Source organism: Cygnus atratus, chromosome 1 (assembly GCF_013377495.2).
Source record: "Cygnus atratus isolate AKBS03 ecotype Queensland, Australia chromosome 1, CAtr_DNAZoo_HiC_assembly, whole genome shotgun sequence".
Taxonomy (NCBI): domain Eukaryota; kingdom Metazoa; phylum Chordata; class Aves; order Anseriformes; family Anatidae; genus Cygnus; species Cygnus atratus.
The window spans coordinates 6,540,157-6,555,761 of NC_066362.1; the positions used below are offsets into that span (position 1 = coordinate 6,540,157).

Here is a 15,605-nt window from a genome sequence, read left to right on the forward strand (position 1 = left end):
CTTATAAATGAAGTTTATCAATGCCTGGTTGTGAACCTAGGGTCTCATCAGAAGTGAGGAACCATCCAGTCCTTTTAATCCAACTTAATAATGAGACAGCCATCATTACCAATTTAGTGAAAGAACAAAGTGAACACTAACATTTTTCAAAGGTGGTGAACGTTCAGGTTTCACACGGAGTTAATATTCACTCACATTGGTTAATCAACAATTCTTTAAAACCTAGAATTCCATTAATTTTAAATTGCATTTGCTTTTTTTCCCCTTTAAATTCAACTTGGATAATACCTATCCCACATAGCCGCTTCCCTAAAAACTCATCCAAACTGGTGGAACGTCCTGATGACCATAAATTTCATTACAGACTCATTACTTGCAGCAATTTTGCTCATCTGTTAGATGTGTTAAAACATATTCTGTAGTTTAGCACTCTACCTCTTGATTCGTCCTTGCTGGAATCCTTGCTCTGGGAACATTTTTCATTATCTTTAAACAAGATTGCAGGCACAAAAGCCTTCAAGTCGATGAGGTTCTCATAGAAGTTTCTAGCATCTTCATCTTCCCAAATACCCCCTTCCAGGTCATATTCTCCAGGCTTTCCTGGTGTGAAAATGTCAATACCGGGTCCATGTTCTGCAGAAATGTGAAACCGTAATAATGTTATTTATGCAATTTTCTCACCTTAGTAAGGAAGACACCTTTAAAGATTAAAAATACATTTAGAAACATGTTAGCCTGTTTATTACTAGCATTATTTTCTCTTTAATATAGCAATGTATACTTTAAGGTGCTTTTAATAACCCAATCTGAATATATCAATAAGCTATCTTAATTTTTTTAATTTGGTATTGACAGAAAAAACAAAAGGCAATACTGAGTGAAAGTTAAATGGAGTAAGGACAATAGACACATTATGTGGTATCAGAAAGGAAAATTAATAGACTTCAGGCAAATTAAAAAAGTAATTGCTCTGAGCATGATGAACCGTACCCAACTGTATTTGAAGAACAGAAAGTTTAAAAAGCTTGCTTTTAAAGTTAAAGGCGTTCAAGAAATACAGCTTTTTAAAGCTCAAGATCACTTCTGAAAAAAGTTACACTCATGATATCAACCTCATCTCTTAATCTAAAACTTCAAATTCATTAAGGTGTTGAATAGCTTTGTAAATTAAATGCTGTTCTTCTCAGGAGGTCAGAGAGCCACCTAGCGACTTACCTGGCATAACACTATGTTCCTGCTCACAACCTCATGACATAAAATATACTTCAAATTCATTTTAGAATATTGGATCATAAAATTAACATACAGAAATTTAAATATTTTTAAAAGCTTTATATTAAATGGAACAATTTTGATTTTCCATTTATTCCTGTATTACCCGAAACAATCTAGAGAAGTTATTGTGACTACACAGCATATACAAGTCACAGCTGCATGCTACTTTAATAAAAAACAATATTATTTATTTCTTTACATCCTAAAGGGGGAAAACCTAAATCAAAATAAATGAAGGGGAAGAACTCATCAGTAAGAGGGTTTAGTTAGCTTTCCCACCACATCCAAGCCAGGTCCAGCATCTTGTTTACTTGCTTTAGAAGATGGCCTACCCTCAGGTGTTGGTTTGTCTTGGGGAAGGTCAGGCATATTTTCATCCAGAATATCGGCTAGAGACTGAGAATTGGCCAACAGCTTCTGATATGACATTGCAAATTCCTCATACTGCTTGTGCCGATCTTCACTCAGTTCTCCTTTGGAGTGAAGGATGCGCCTACAAAGATCAAAGTTACAGTAAGACAACCTTTTTCCTTAAAATCTACTCAAGCTATGCTGAACCACTACCAATTTCTCTACTACACAAAGCTGACCTTTCTTCTGAGAGAACTGGGCATAGCCCAGATTAGACTGCCACAGCAAAGATTTGGTCAACGCTGTTTCTTCCTCCCAAACTATATTGAATTATTGAGTTCAATATAATTGAACGTAGTACAGTCACCCAAGTTCTACCTTCAGGTAGCCTTTTCTCTGGATACTGATAAAATATCCTTGTTTTTTTAAATATGATTATGCTGTAAGAGTACTACAAAGGTGCATAGTGCTGGAAAGTAAAGCATTCAACTAACACAAAAGCTGGAAAAAGTTGTTTTACATCTGTAACAATACAATTCCTTGCTGTTCAAATAATTAAGTGGAGGATCATTGCAAGGAAGCTCAAAACAGTTGTATGTGAAAGCAAGCCCATAAGTTTCTCCAACAAACCAAGTTATTTCAAAGCTATCAGTCCAAATTAAGATGTTTATCACTTATTCTTTGATTTCTTTCATAAGAAGTACCCCTACTAATTTTAAACTCTCATTTTTCAAATTGAAATCTGTTTTCAAAAGCAACTTGTGTTTGAAAGAGCGTAAGCACTGCTTATGAGTGCGCACTGAGGCAGTTTCAGGATGAGCTGCAGAATGGTACAATTTTAATTTCTTACCCATCTAACTACAGTTAATGCCCAACAATTTATCAACTCATATTACTCAACATCTTATACCTGCTTAAAAAATGGTTAATTTGTTTTTAAAGAATAGACAGTATAGTTTATAACTATTGACTTTTTTTTTTTAATAAAAGAACATCATGCGCAAGTATTTACTTTTGTCTGCCTCTTTCTACGGCAGGTGGGTAGTGCATAAAATAAAACAAGTTCTCCTAAAGTTCCAAATGGTGTGTAACAACCGTACTTTAAGACTATCACAAAGGTTATCTGCAGCTTTCTGAAACTAACAATTGTTTGTTTTCAATTAAGGAAACAGCTATTATTAAACATTCTTTATTATTTGACTTAAAAACAACACCGAAAAGGCATTTGCCAATCTTAAAATCCTAAAAACTTCACAGAATCCATCTGACAAAGGGCAAGTCTTTGCCTCAACTTAAAAGGATTCCTTTTTGCTCCCTATTGCATTTGGTTGCTCTGATTCACTTCAACTGCTGAACTGAGGACATGGGAGTAAACTAAGTTTATCTATCATGTTGGAAAACACCAAAATCTGAAGTCAATTTTACCAACTTTTATAGAGGCACAGCCAATTTTACCAACTTTTATAGAGGCACTGTCTTTCTCCACATGTATGTTCTTGTATTTTCTCATTTAATTTCTAACACGAAAGTTCTTAAAACATTTTCCCTTCAAGTTCCTTGGAAACTCAGGGACTATAAAGCAACTTTGATACGTATCAGTAAGTTACCGCCCATTTTATGTAATTTACTAAAAACAATCAAAAAACACACTTGTGACTCCGGTACTGAGTTACACAATTTCTAAAGTCATTTTCAAGAAGAAATACAAATAACAAGCCTCTTACAGTGTAGTGTCCCTAGAGAAGCTAGAAATTCCAAATATCCTAGATTTTAAACAAGAAATCTTAAGAACCTTCAAGAGTTTGAACCAAAAATATAGAACAAGGCAATCTCTGCTAGCACAAAGCTTGCCCCAGAAGGCCGATGACTACATTAGCATCAGCCTTTTATTAAGCAGTAAATACAGAGTAACATTCTTACCAAGAGACCCAAACATTTCATAGCATAAAAACTGTCTAACAGACTAAGCAATGTGAATCCAGGGATATCCATCTTGGGGTTTTTAGTACCACGTTAAGAGTAAACAGAAGTCATTTGGGTACACAGCACATTCACAGTGTGAGCAAGAAAATCCCTTGTGCCCGCTTGGGACTGTAACCTGACATAGATGTCTTGCTAGAGAACAAAAAGCAGTAACAGGAGTAGCAGTTTACCTCCTGTCCCTCTTACAAAGGCACACCTCTATAATATACACTACCTGGTTCTGTAAAAGAGAATAAAACAATTAACAAGTTAAAATTAGCACGGACAATTTCTGAAGTGCAGTAGTTCAGTCTGGATTAATAAATGTGTTAACTGCCAATACGTAACCTTTCCATGGAGACAGCCATCCATTAGGTATATATTTTAAATATACCAGTAGCCTCATAATCATGAGCACTGAAACCCTGTGCTATTATAAAAACAAAAAAGCAAAGCACCGTAACAACAGTAAAACTGCAGTCTAGTTTCCCACTCAGAAAACAAATGTTCAAAACAAATTCAAGCTAGAACATATCAATTAGTCCTTAAAAAGCACAATTCATTTTTGCATACATACTACAGCAGAGGGGTAATTAATCTTATTCTATGTCTCTTTAGAATTTTGCAAAGTAGCACAAGGCAAGTTCACCAGACCTTTTGTCTAGGTTAAGCATGTTTTAAGAATTTTCTTCCATGCCTAACAACCACCTGTGAAAACTCCCAGTGGAACTGGGCAATCAAGTTGGCTCCTTCCAATAATACAGCCTGCACAGATTTTGCTGTGCTCTTAGCTCTGAAACCAGACAACTGTCAGGTTCTATACTAAAGTGTACCTCAAAGCAATTTTCCTAACTACCCCTTCGCAGAAACCTTTGTGTGCGATAATGATTTAATTTAATTAAGTGATATATCGGACACGAGGTAGAATATTAATTCCCAATTAACGCGGTTGCACAGCTTGAATTATTTCACGGTGGCAGTTCCCCTCCTGACCGACGAATTCAGGAGATGCTCACCTGACAACACAGCATAACCTAAACCGACAACTGGCTGCTGGGCACAAGAGGGAACAGCTCGCTCCCATTTCACTTCACCAGTTCTGGGTTAACAGCGGGATAAAAAGCTGTTGCTAGCAGCAAAGTGGATCAGGTTTCAAATACACAGAGGGCTGTTTTTTCCAATAGGACTATTGCCTCTTTAAAAAAAACAACAATCATTTTTCAAAAATCCAATTTATGAAGATTTCTATAGCATTCCCAGGATTCTTACCAGCCAAATTTCTGTCTTTGACCTCATGCCTTAAAAATCCATAGCACGCAAATGCCGAGCACGTTATACGCAAGGTAAGGGAATAAAATGCAGCAGGAAAGCTTTTTTCCACGTCTCATTTCTTAAAAACTTATTCCCCAACTTTTTTTTAAGCAGCTAAAAATCAACATTTAAAACTTCAGAGACACAGAAATAATTTTCATCCAGTGATAAGTGATACTTTGCATTCTTTCACCAAAGCAAAGCTCTGCACCTAAGTTTGTAGGGTAATTCAGAGTAGAAGGCACACGAAGAGGCCGCTAGCCCAGCCTCCTTTTCAAAGCAGGATCAGAGAGATCAGACCAGCCTGCCCAGGGCTCCATCCAGTCATTTTTATCATCTTAACATCTCTTGGCATTTTTTTCCTACTTAAATTCCTTTCATAAAGCTTTTGCAGCGCTCATTCATTGAAACCCTAGCCAGAACCAACGTGACCCAAACCAATCATAGTTGTGAACGTATAAAAGTTCATACTGGTTATATTAAAAATAACAACGGCTAAGTCAATAATATCCTTCTAGTAAGGAACCTGGAGAAATAATGCTAGCTCAAAAGTCAGTTTATGATCCCGTGAAACACAACACTGGGCTCTCACCGGACAGGACTGCAGCACAACACCTATCGGCACAGCGGGACGAAGTTTAAAGCTTTGATTTGGGAATGTTTGAGCGTATTCCAAGCATACGTTTGGCTCTGTGCTGATGATCAGCATTTTAACTGAAGCCTGCGTCTCCGCAGGTTTCATTTCTTTCTACCTAGAATGCCCCCAGAAGGATGTAACTATTACCGTGTTTTAAGACCAGCAATCGGCTTTAGGCTGGCTCCAATAATGACATTTCATGATGCTTTAAAAAAAATAAAGCAGGTAATTATTTTAAAAATATTTATGCTTGTAATAGAAATTATTCAGATCTTAAAGGTATGTATACTCACACCATTTAATATTTAATATTTAAATAACATCCATAAATATTAAATTGTAATGATGTTTAATAATTTAGTGCAATGATATTTAAATATTTTAATGTTTAAATATTTTAATATTTATTTCGTATACACATTTAAGAGGATTTGAATGAAATTGACTATACCCTCAACATCTTAATATAGACTATTTGCGCACAGAGCCTAGGAGACACCTTGTCAATCCAACCTTATCCTTCCTCCATACTCATTACCGTTGACAACACTGGTACACTAAAAAAAGAGTAAACAAGCCAAAGACTTTGTGGCATATGCTCCGTTAAACACGCGTGGGTGGAAAGGGAGGAATCAGACTGTGCCAACTGGAAAAGACTGTACCAGCTGGTAAATAAGCATTACTCTCAAGCTGCTATGGGAGCATCACCAAAAAAAGTAGAGTTAAGAGAATTAAAGCTCAAGGTCAACATCTACCATCTTTAAAGATAGCGTCTGGGTTTTTTTGCTTGATGGTGCAAGTGTTCAGAGCAAGTTCAGACTTTAGGATATACAGCATAATACACTTATCTTCTACACATCCCTAACAGACTTTTGTTTGGTGACAGATACCACAACAAGTCTAGGCATTTCATAAATGAACTATATTTTCCTCCGTAAATGAAAAGCAACATGTAAATGTCACCTGTTTTGTCTTTCAATATTTTGTAGCTCCCTGTGGTCCCTTTTCAGGTGTTTGGTCAAAGACGTAAAGTATTCCTTCAACAAATTCTGGAAGGGCTGTTGTTTCTCTGGGCTAATTATCTCACTAGGAGGAAAGCTCAAGTTAAACTTCTCTGCAACAGTTTTTACTTTCCTTGGTACCAAACCAGCAATGTCATCTCCACAGTGCCGACAAAAGCTGATAACCACAGAAACATGAGTGTGGGACTCTCGATCAGCGTTAATAATATTTTTAAGCTGCTCATAGATTAAAGACAAACCTTCCTTGTCAGTGAAAATCCCAACTATTGTCAACTCTGCAATGAAACGCAGATCAGTTCTCAACTTAGTAATGTTGGGAGTCTTCTCTTCTTTCCTTGCTTCGAAATGTTTTTTCCAAGCCTGAAGTAACGAGGGAGCAAAATCCGCATAGCGCTGGTGGAAGAGGGAACACAAGTGCACAGCGCAGTTCACATCCGAGATTTTCAGTTTGGCTTCCACAATCGAAGCTACTGCTTCTGCAATGTATTTGCTTAAATTCAGGCTGTTAAAATCATGGGACAAGGAGTCCCTTTGTTGCTCTGTAATGGTTTTTAGCTTCTTAACAAAAGCTGTGTTCTTCTTCAGACTGGAGTCTAGTCTGCTGAAGAAGTTTTCCTCGGGGCGATTGTCTGGTGCATTCTGGTTTTTGCTGCGAAGCTCTTTTCTTGCCTGATGGCGCTCCCAAGCCTCCTGATGGAGCTGATGTGCTTCCTCTTTTTCTCTAGGAGAAAGAAAAAGAAGTAACTTTTGTTACAGAGCCTTTCTTTCAGGTTATCCAGTTCAAAATCTTCCAGTAGTGCTAAACTCAGTTTCTTTTAAGACTGCCTTTTGGTATTTAACAAGTTAATCCTATAAAGCTAAAGCATCTGCTTCATGAACCACTGCTTATGTTTACTGCTCCAAGAAACAAGTCCCACATGTTACAAAATGGAATAGCTCTACGCAGAACACATTAATCCCACCAGACTTGCAAAATATAAACATTGAACTCCATTTACTCCAGACTGACTTAAAGTTATTACAGAAGAGGACAGAAAACTTTTAACAGCTTATTGTATATTGTTAAGGGGAATCTTTTCTTCCTGGACTATTGAAATTACACAGAGAATTTTAAGGAGGTGAAATACATCTGCCCAAACTAGAATTTGGCTATGCCACTGTCCGCCATCGTCAAAAGTGTTATATTTTACACAAGAGAATGTCCAGAAACTTGTTTTTTTCTAAAGATGCTATCTTCAACGCTATAATACCTTTTGGTATCACACTGAGAAACATTATCTTGGTAAGATCGCATGCTGAAGTGCTAGGTTACATTCTGTGTTTGCCATCCAGATATCCATCAACTACGGTGAAGTAAAAAAAAACTGCAGCCATCACTCACAGCACATTTGCTCCTATTACAGTTTGTGGACTCTTAAAACCTGTATTCCCGATTTTATGACACTAACACGTCTCCATCTCTTTATTCTATCGCACAGGTGCTTTTAAACGATCATTGCATGGAGAACGCTATTAAAAACCAGTAAGAAAGACCAAAGTAACAAAGGTTAGGAGGTGAAAACTCAAAACTACGTAAAAATCAGAGCATGCTCGCCCAGGCACATACAATTTATAACACCACACGCAACTTATTGTAATTAACTCAAACAGTTCATCTTTTATAGTTCTGTCCCCAACCCTCATAGCAGGACTACAGCATTTGGCACAGTTAAGCCATTAAAAAAAACACAGCTTACTTCAGCTGAGCAGCTGCTTCTTCTTGCTGACGTTTCACTTCCTCCTCTTGCTTCTTTTTCTCTTCCTCTTCAAGTTTCTTTTTTTCTTCCTCTTCTTTCTTCTTTTGCTCTTCTTCTGCCTTCACTTTATCATCATCTTTCTTCTTCCGCTCCTTGTCTTCTTTTTTTCTTTTATCCTCTTCCAGTTTTTTCTTTTTGTCTTCGGGAATCTTTAAAGTCTCTCTCTTCACGCCAATCTTGACATCTTCTTTTGGCTTCTCCCTGGTGCTCACTGGTCGCCTTTCACCAAATTCTTTTTCTTTATTATTTAACGAAGATTCTTTCTCATCCATGCTTGCTGACTTTTTGCGCTCAGCTGGCATTGTGTTACCCGGGCAAACCTGCAGAATCAAAGAAAATAAGTACTTTTAACTTGCTGTTGATAAAGTAAAGCAACTTTCACAGCCTGCCCATGCCCATTTAAATCTTACAAAGGTGAGAATAAAATACATCAGAATAAATTACAGACTTCACCTAAGTTTTCTGGAACTATGGAACGCACCTAATGAAGGTAAAAACTAAGCATTTTATCAGAGTCTTCCAAATTATAAAGCTTAGCTCAAGATAAGATGGAAAGCATAATGATAATTTCTCAATCTAAATTATGACAATGGTTATCTGAACATACTGTGAAGACTTTTTCAGGATGAACTGTGAAGTAAAAGCATTTGAAGTTTCTACAGCCTGAGAAATACATGATCTTGGAACATAAAAAGAAAAAAAAAATCCCCCCAAAAAATCCAAAACTGATGAAAGAGAAGTACCCCGACCTTATAAATAAAAATACCTGATCCATCAGCATGCACCTGCATCTCACTGACATTTCCACATGAGTCCCAAACCTCTATTTAGGATCACAGGATAGCACAGGTCGCAGGAGACCTGAAGAGGTCCAACCTCCTGCTCAAAGCAGGGTCACTTCTGAGGTCAGACAAGACTGCTCTAGGCTCTGTCCAGTACAGCCCTACAATCCACCAAGGAGGCCGCACTACCTTTCTGAACAACCTGCTCCAACGCTTGGCTGTCCTCATGGTGAGAGGGCATCATCACATTACCCTCCTTCCTCGCTCCTCCCAAGATTTCCCCCCTCATTGCAAGCTTCTACACAGCACAAGTAGCAGCTGGAAGAGTGCTGTGCTGACTGAGCCTCACTGCCAAGAAAGCATAAGGAAACGATAACGGAAAGGCTGCAGTTATCAGGAGTTAGCAAAGGCTCAAATTTGTGTCTCTCTACTCATTATTTTTTTTCCCCTAAATGATCTGAAGAAGCTTTATCATCTTTAGGGTTTCTTGCCCTTTAAGCTGTAGTTGCATTTGGCAAAGGATCCAAAACCCAGCATACACTGAACAAGAAAGTACAGACAATAATTTAGACTGGATGGAAACTCTGGAGGTCACCTAGTTCAACTCCCTGCTCGCAAGGGGTCAAGATCAGGGACGTGCCTTGTTAAGCCTGGAGCATCTCCAAGAACGGAGATGCCAACGGCCCCTCCGGGCCCCTGTTCCCGTACTGAACATCCACACTGAAAAAGCTTTTCTTAGTATCATCCTTGACTCTCCTATGCCCCAATTCATGCCCCCTTCTTCTCATCCTATCCCTCTACAGCTTTAAGAGCCCGGCTCCATCTTCTCCATACTGTCCCACCAGGTAGCTGCGGACAGTAACAAGAGCTCCCCTTCTCTTCTTACGGACCCAGTTCTCCCCACGTGCTCCGGTCTCCTACTGATCCCGGTGGCTCACTGCAGCATCTCAACGTCTTTCGCGGCACAGAGAGCCCGCAGCTGGACGTGGTGCCCAGGTGCGGTCCTGCAAGGACCAAATACAAGGCCAAGTACCAAATACAGAACCACGCCAGCCTGATTTACTTCATGCTAAATTCCCGTCTTCAAACTAAAAGCTGTCATCAGCTTTATTGTATTCGTCTTCATGCTCTCTGGCTTGAATCTGTTGATAAATCCTAAACCCTCGAATAATTTTGGGTCCTGAAGGACCGTGAGACCAGCCGTAAAATACTTGTGTACTACCAGAACTAGGGTCCCAGTTCTGCAAATATTTATTCATCATTTTTATATATTCATGTGCCTCCATGTTAAATGCTTACACAGGCAGGAGTGCTGGGACAATGCCCAGTTACTGCCCTACCTTGACTATTCTACATTTCAGTCAGGTTGGAGAAAGGAAATAAGGCGGATTGACATATTCCCTGCATCTGCTCAACAAAATGAGTAACAAGACACTTGCATTTCAACCCAACTAAGAGTGTTTCTAATATTATTTTCAACTCTCTTGAAAGATAACTATAACTAAGACACCGGACTGAAGGAAGTCTCTATTTCTACGTTCCCTCCCCCCCACACAAAGCAGTAACACAGCAGGTTCACACACAGACTACCCCGTACGGAAACGTGGGTTACGTTTTCTCTGATGTTTGTATGTGTCTTCTGAAGAAAAAACTGGTTGCAAAACCACATTATAGTCACGCGCAGGCAGCGACACCTCAGCAACAGAGAACCTGTTCAGGATTTGGCCTCTCTGACAGCAATTGGCAGCAGCGGCAGTGGAGAGCCATTTCTGAGGCTGATTTATGGAAGCAGGGCCGATCAAATCAGCACAGCTTACACAAGTACCAGCACATTTGGCTCCCGAATGCTTGTCTACAGCTAAGAGGTTACACAGCTCAACATCTCTGAACCACCCCGGTTTTAAAAAAAAAAACAAAACAAAAAACCCACTGATAGACTTAAAACAGTGCTGTTAAGAAATCAATACTTAAAACGCCACCAAAAAAAAAATTTAAAAAAACCAAGCAGCACCCAAGACTCCCTCATATTAAAGGTCGGGACTAATTTTCCAGCTCTGCAGGCCAGTTAAATGGGAGCTATTCCTCACGGGTTGACCTGGGAGATGTGAATCCTCTACAGATCTCACATTAAGCAACAAGAGTTCATTACTGTTTTCTCACTATGAATCCACACTGGAAGTTCCCAACAGTTTAAAACAGCTCAACTATTCCTCCCACCACCAAAAAAAAAAAAAAAAAAGGAAGTTTTCAGCATTTAAACATTGCTGTAACATACTACTAGCACGATTACACCCGTTACTACATTGCATGAAGACTCTTCAATAATTGTATTCAACTTTTTCACCAGGAAGACTACGAAACAACACACAAGAAGAGTAACACATTTTTTAAAGTAAGATAATAAATTGGGAGCTAAGTTTCAAATGAGAACGAAAGGGTTGTTCGATTAAAGAAACGTTGGAAAGGCACCCCGTAACTTCAATGCTCTATTACCTTTGTCTCCCACCTGTTGGTAGTAGGGTAATTAAATTAAAATTTGGAGAAGATCCTAAATATCCAGCTAGACACACAAAAGTTTTCGACATCACGTCCACTCCCCAAAATCATTACAGAACTTAACCTATTACTTTTAGGAACTCAGAATTCTGTTTTAAAACACGTGTCCTGTTTGCTCATATAAAAGCAAGATAAAAAGCTGGGCTGAAAAGAAAAGGGACGGAGCGCTGTGATTTCACTAGGCGATAGGAAGCACTTTCTCCCCCGCTTGCGAACACCAGTGACAAAAAAAAACAGTTGGCTTATGATAGATTCCTGTCCTCTAACGCACAATACACACGTTGCAATCCTTCTCACTACCTGCTAGGTACAGCTCCTTATCTTGCAAACCCTTCTGGTCGTACTGACACCTCATTTAAGCCTACCAATAATTAGTTGCAGGAGGCAGGCAGTGCGACGGCTGCCTCCAAGCTATACGCAGACCGATTCACTGGTCAGCGCACAGCACAGAAGCGTCCACAGAGCGCATGCTATAGCCCTTCCCTCAGCAAGAATGTTCATTTAGACTGAATTATTTTCCTCAGTCGCTGGTTCTAACAAGATCTGTAGAGAGGTTATACCTTCAGAGCTCCCAATTTGGCTAAAACTGGTTTAAAGGTTAAAAAATTAGGGGAAGCAGAGAGCAATGGAAATGGCAGCAGGCTCGCCTACGTCTCATTGCCATAGGAAGTCAGGCTGCACGTAGTTTGGTCCAGATTAAAGGCACAGTAAGGCAACTCCGAGAGAAACTTAACGATTGAGACTTTTATTCAGTACCTGATACTTATGTGAACGTACTGTTGGAAAGACAATTTAATGACACGAACTTCAAAAGCCAATAAATAGGAGGAACCAGCACTCACAGCTAAAAATTAGAAAGTACGGAGAGGACAGACAGGATACAAGGGTTCCATACGCTTTTGGGCTTTCAGCAGTACATTCCTGTAATGACATTTAAATTCTTTGGAACTAGCTTCTTGGTTCCATCACTTATAGGTGCTATCTTCCCACAAGAAACTACTAAGCCTCCTTTTTCGCTATTTGATCTACATTAACTCACTCTAATCTTAATTTTATTTAAGAGTTGTGGGTATTTTTTATTGTAGCTGAATTTCTACTTAAGCTTTTTTCACGCCAATCTCGGTATTTGAGAAACTGACAGGAGCAGCTCACGATACTCCAGGCTCAGAAACTTAAATAAATAAAAGCTCACCAATAGCAAAAGTCTTCCATTTGTACTTTCCCATAAATGTTGCCCGCCTAATTGCTTATCCTCAAGGAAACACAAGATTCACGAGAGATATTCAGCACTATTAATGTAGCCGCTATTCAGAATAAAAGGATCAACGTCGACACCTTAGCCTGATGCTCTAGATCCTCTCAAATCGGTGAAAACCTGTAGCCACAGACCGCAGCACCACAAACTTAAATCTTTCTCAAGTATAGCGGGAAGAAAACACAACTTTACTAAACTAACTAGGAACACTGAGATTTTTCACACGCTTTTCATGCTGCTAGCGGGATTTAAATTGATCACAGCCATTCCTCTGTTAGGCACGGTGTTAGGTAGGGGGGCTACACAACGCAGGCAACAAGTCCCGCTTCTGACACCGCGAAAAGCATCAGAGAGCGAAGGAGTTGAGCAGAGTTAGCAACCCCATCGCTAGGAAATGGAAGTTTTGAGGAGCTGCGGTGCAATCAGGGCAGGGGCCGGCGGGTTGACCAGCCGGCCGCTTTTACTTTCGCTTCCACGCCTCCCCCAGGAGCGTTGTGCTGGCGGAGCTGCCCGAGCTGCCCTGCCCTTGGGGGGGGGGGGGGGGGGGGGGGAAAGGGGGGTGAAGGCAAATCGGTGCGCGTGGGACAACAGAACCGCTGCGGTGTTACACCCCCGGCTGCTGCTCCTCCTCCTCCTCCTTCCACCCGTCCCCCGAGGGCAGCCGTCCCCAAACCCCTTCGCTTCCTCCTTTCCTCCCCTTCCCCTTTCAGCCCCCCCGGTGCCACCTCACGGCCCCGCCGCCCCCCTCAGCCCCCCCCCCAGGCTCCCTCAGCGCCTCCCTCAGCCGCCGTCCCCGGTTCCACCCCCCCCCCCCCCCATCTCCGGTTCCCCCCCGCCGTCCCCGGCCTCCCCCTCACGCCCCCATCACCCTCCCGCCCCTCCCCGTCCCGGTGCTCCCCTCACGTCCCCGCCCCCGCCACCTCGGCCCGGTGCAGGCATCGCCCTGCCGCCGCCGCCGCCGCCGCTCGAGGCCCCCTCTCCCCTCACGCCGCTCTCCGTGCCCGCGGCCGCCCGCCGCGCTGCCTGAGCCGAAGCGTCGCTCCCCGAGCCGAGCTCCGCCGTTCGCCTCCCGCCGCCCAACCGAGAAATTAAGGGTGAGGAGGCGGCTCGGTGCTCGCCGTTGCGGCCGCCCCGTAAGGCTCGGCGGAGGGAGGTTGGTGGCGGCAGGGAGGCAGGCAGCGCATGGGGCAGCCCCGGGTGGGGTCCTGAGGGAGGGCGGCCGTGCTCGGGTTACCGGCGGGGTGCGCAGGCGGAAGTGGCTGAGGGAAGGGGGGGGGGGGGGGGGGGCGCGCCGTGTGCTGCCGCGTGACGTCACCGTCGTGACGTTTTTCGCCCGTGTAGCCTCGCATCGCGTCACGCTGGTCGGGCCGACGTTAAACTCCGCCGGTCCCTGAGGCCATGAGTCCGCCTGCCCTCTGCCAGACACAAATTTGGGGGCAGAAAACCCCAAATTACCTCACAGCACGTGTCCCACACGACGCTGGCCGTGAGGCGGCCCCAAATTAGCCCCACGTGAAAGGTCTGGCACGGTCCAGCCTCAATAAGTGGGTATTTTGGGGTTAAAATCCAGTTCCTTAAGCACTCTGGTGTTTATTTTCATAGAATCACAGAATCATTAAGGTTTGAAAAGCCCTCCAAGATCACCTGGTCCAACCATCCCCCTACCACCAATGTCACCACTAAACCATGTCCCCAAGCACCATGTCCAAGCTTTCCTTGAACACCCCCAGGGACGGTGACTCCACCACCTCCCTGGGCAACCCGTCCCAATGCCTGACTGCTTTCTGAGAAGAAATGTCTCCTCATTTCCAACTTAAACCTCCCCTGGCACAACTTGAGACTGTTCCCTCTAGCCCTATCACTAGTTACCTGTGAGAAGAGGCCGACCCCCAGCTCCCCACAGCTTCCTTTCAGGTAGTTGCAGAGAGCAGTAAGGTCTCCCCAGAGCCTCCTCTTCTCCAGACCAAACAACCCCAGTTCCCTCAGCCTCTCCTCACAGGACTTGTGCTCCAGGCCCTTCACCAGTTTCATAGCCCTGCTCTGGGCACGCTCCAGGGCCTCGATGTCCTTCTTGTACCGAGGGGCCCAAGCACTCAGGCTCCTGTGAGCTGTCACTTAGGTACAGCGAGGTATTTGTGCCCCTCCAGGCTTAGGGCGAGCACACAAACACCTGGCTGCAACATCAGGGCCAAACCTCGAGGGTCAAAATGAGATTATTCTGCTGTTAAACCCACTTTAGTCACAGGGAAGAGGCAAAGAGACAGTCCAAAACAGGATTTTTCCTCTGTTAAACCCACTTTTAGTCACAGGGAAGAGGCAGCCTGAATACAAGACTGCTTACCGACTCGGTTTTTGTGTACTCTGCCAGCTGGTACAGGGCTGGACAGGTTTTTTTCCAGGAAAGAGCTCTCCTCATGCTGTTCATGCCTCATTTTGCAGACACATCTGAAAATCTCCGTCTGGAAAAGTTTATGAATATTTGAAGGGGTGAAGTCATGCTTCTTATCTACATCGATTGTTCAAGTGTCTTTGTGGCACGAAGATTTCATTTGCCTCCCAAGATGGTTACCGGGTTGCTTAAACTGATTTGCTAGAATGGGGAAGATCCATGTGATGTGCTAAACAGAGAAAAGAGGGGTTAAAAGGGGAGGATATCTG

General features: G+C 42.3%; 1 protein-coding gene across 5 annotated transcripts in view; it reads right to left on the reverse strand.

Annotated features, from left to right (window-relative positions):
- Nucleotides 1-14,202, reverse strand: part of UPF2 (UPF2 regulator of nonsense mediated mRNA decay) — a 63,455-nt gene extending 49,253 nt beyond the window's left edge. For 4 of the 5 annotated variants that reach the window (XM_035549506.2, XM_035549500.2, XM_050708266.1 and 1 more), the window contains exons 1-5: nt 13,868-14,202; nt 8,295-8,674; nt 6,500-7,279; nt 1,608-1,768; nt 436-633 (exon numbers count right to left, since the gene is read on the reverse strand). In XM_035549506.2, coding sequence (XP_035405399.1) covers nt 436-633; nt 1,608-1,768; nt 6,500-7,279; nt 8,295-8,656 — 1,501 coding nt within the window. In that variant the 5' untranslated portion in view covers nt 8,657-8,674; nt 13,868-14,202. Of the gene's footprint in view, nt 1-435; nt 634-1,607; nt 1,769-6,499; nt 7,280-8,294; nt 8,675-13,864 lie in introns of all 5 variants that reach the window. The other variant, XM_035549501.2, reaches the window with a different exon arrangement.
- Between the last annotated feature and the right edge of the window lie 1,403 nt (nt 14,203-15,605).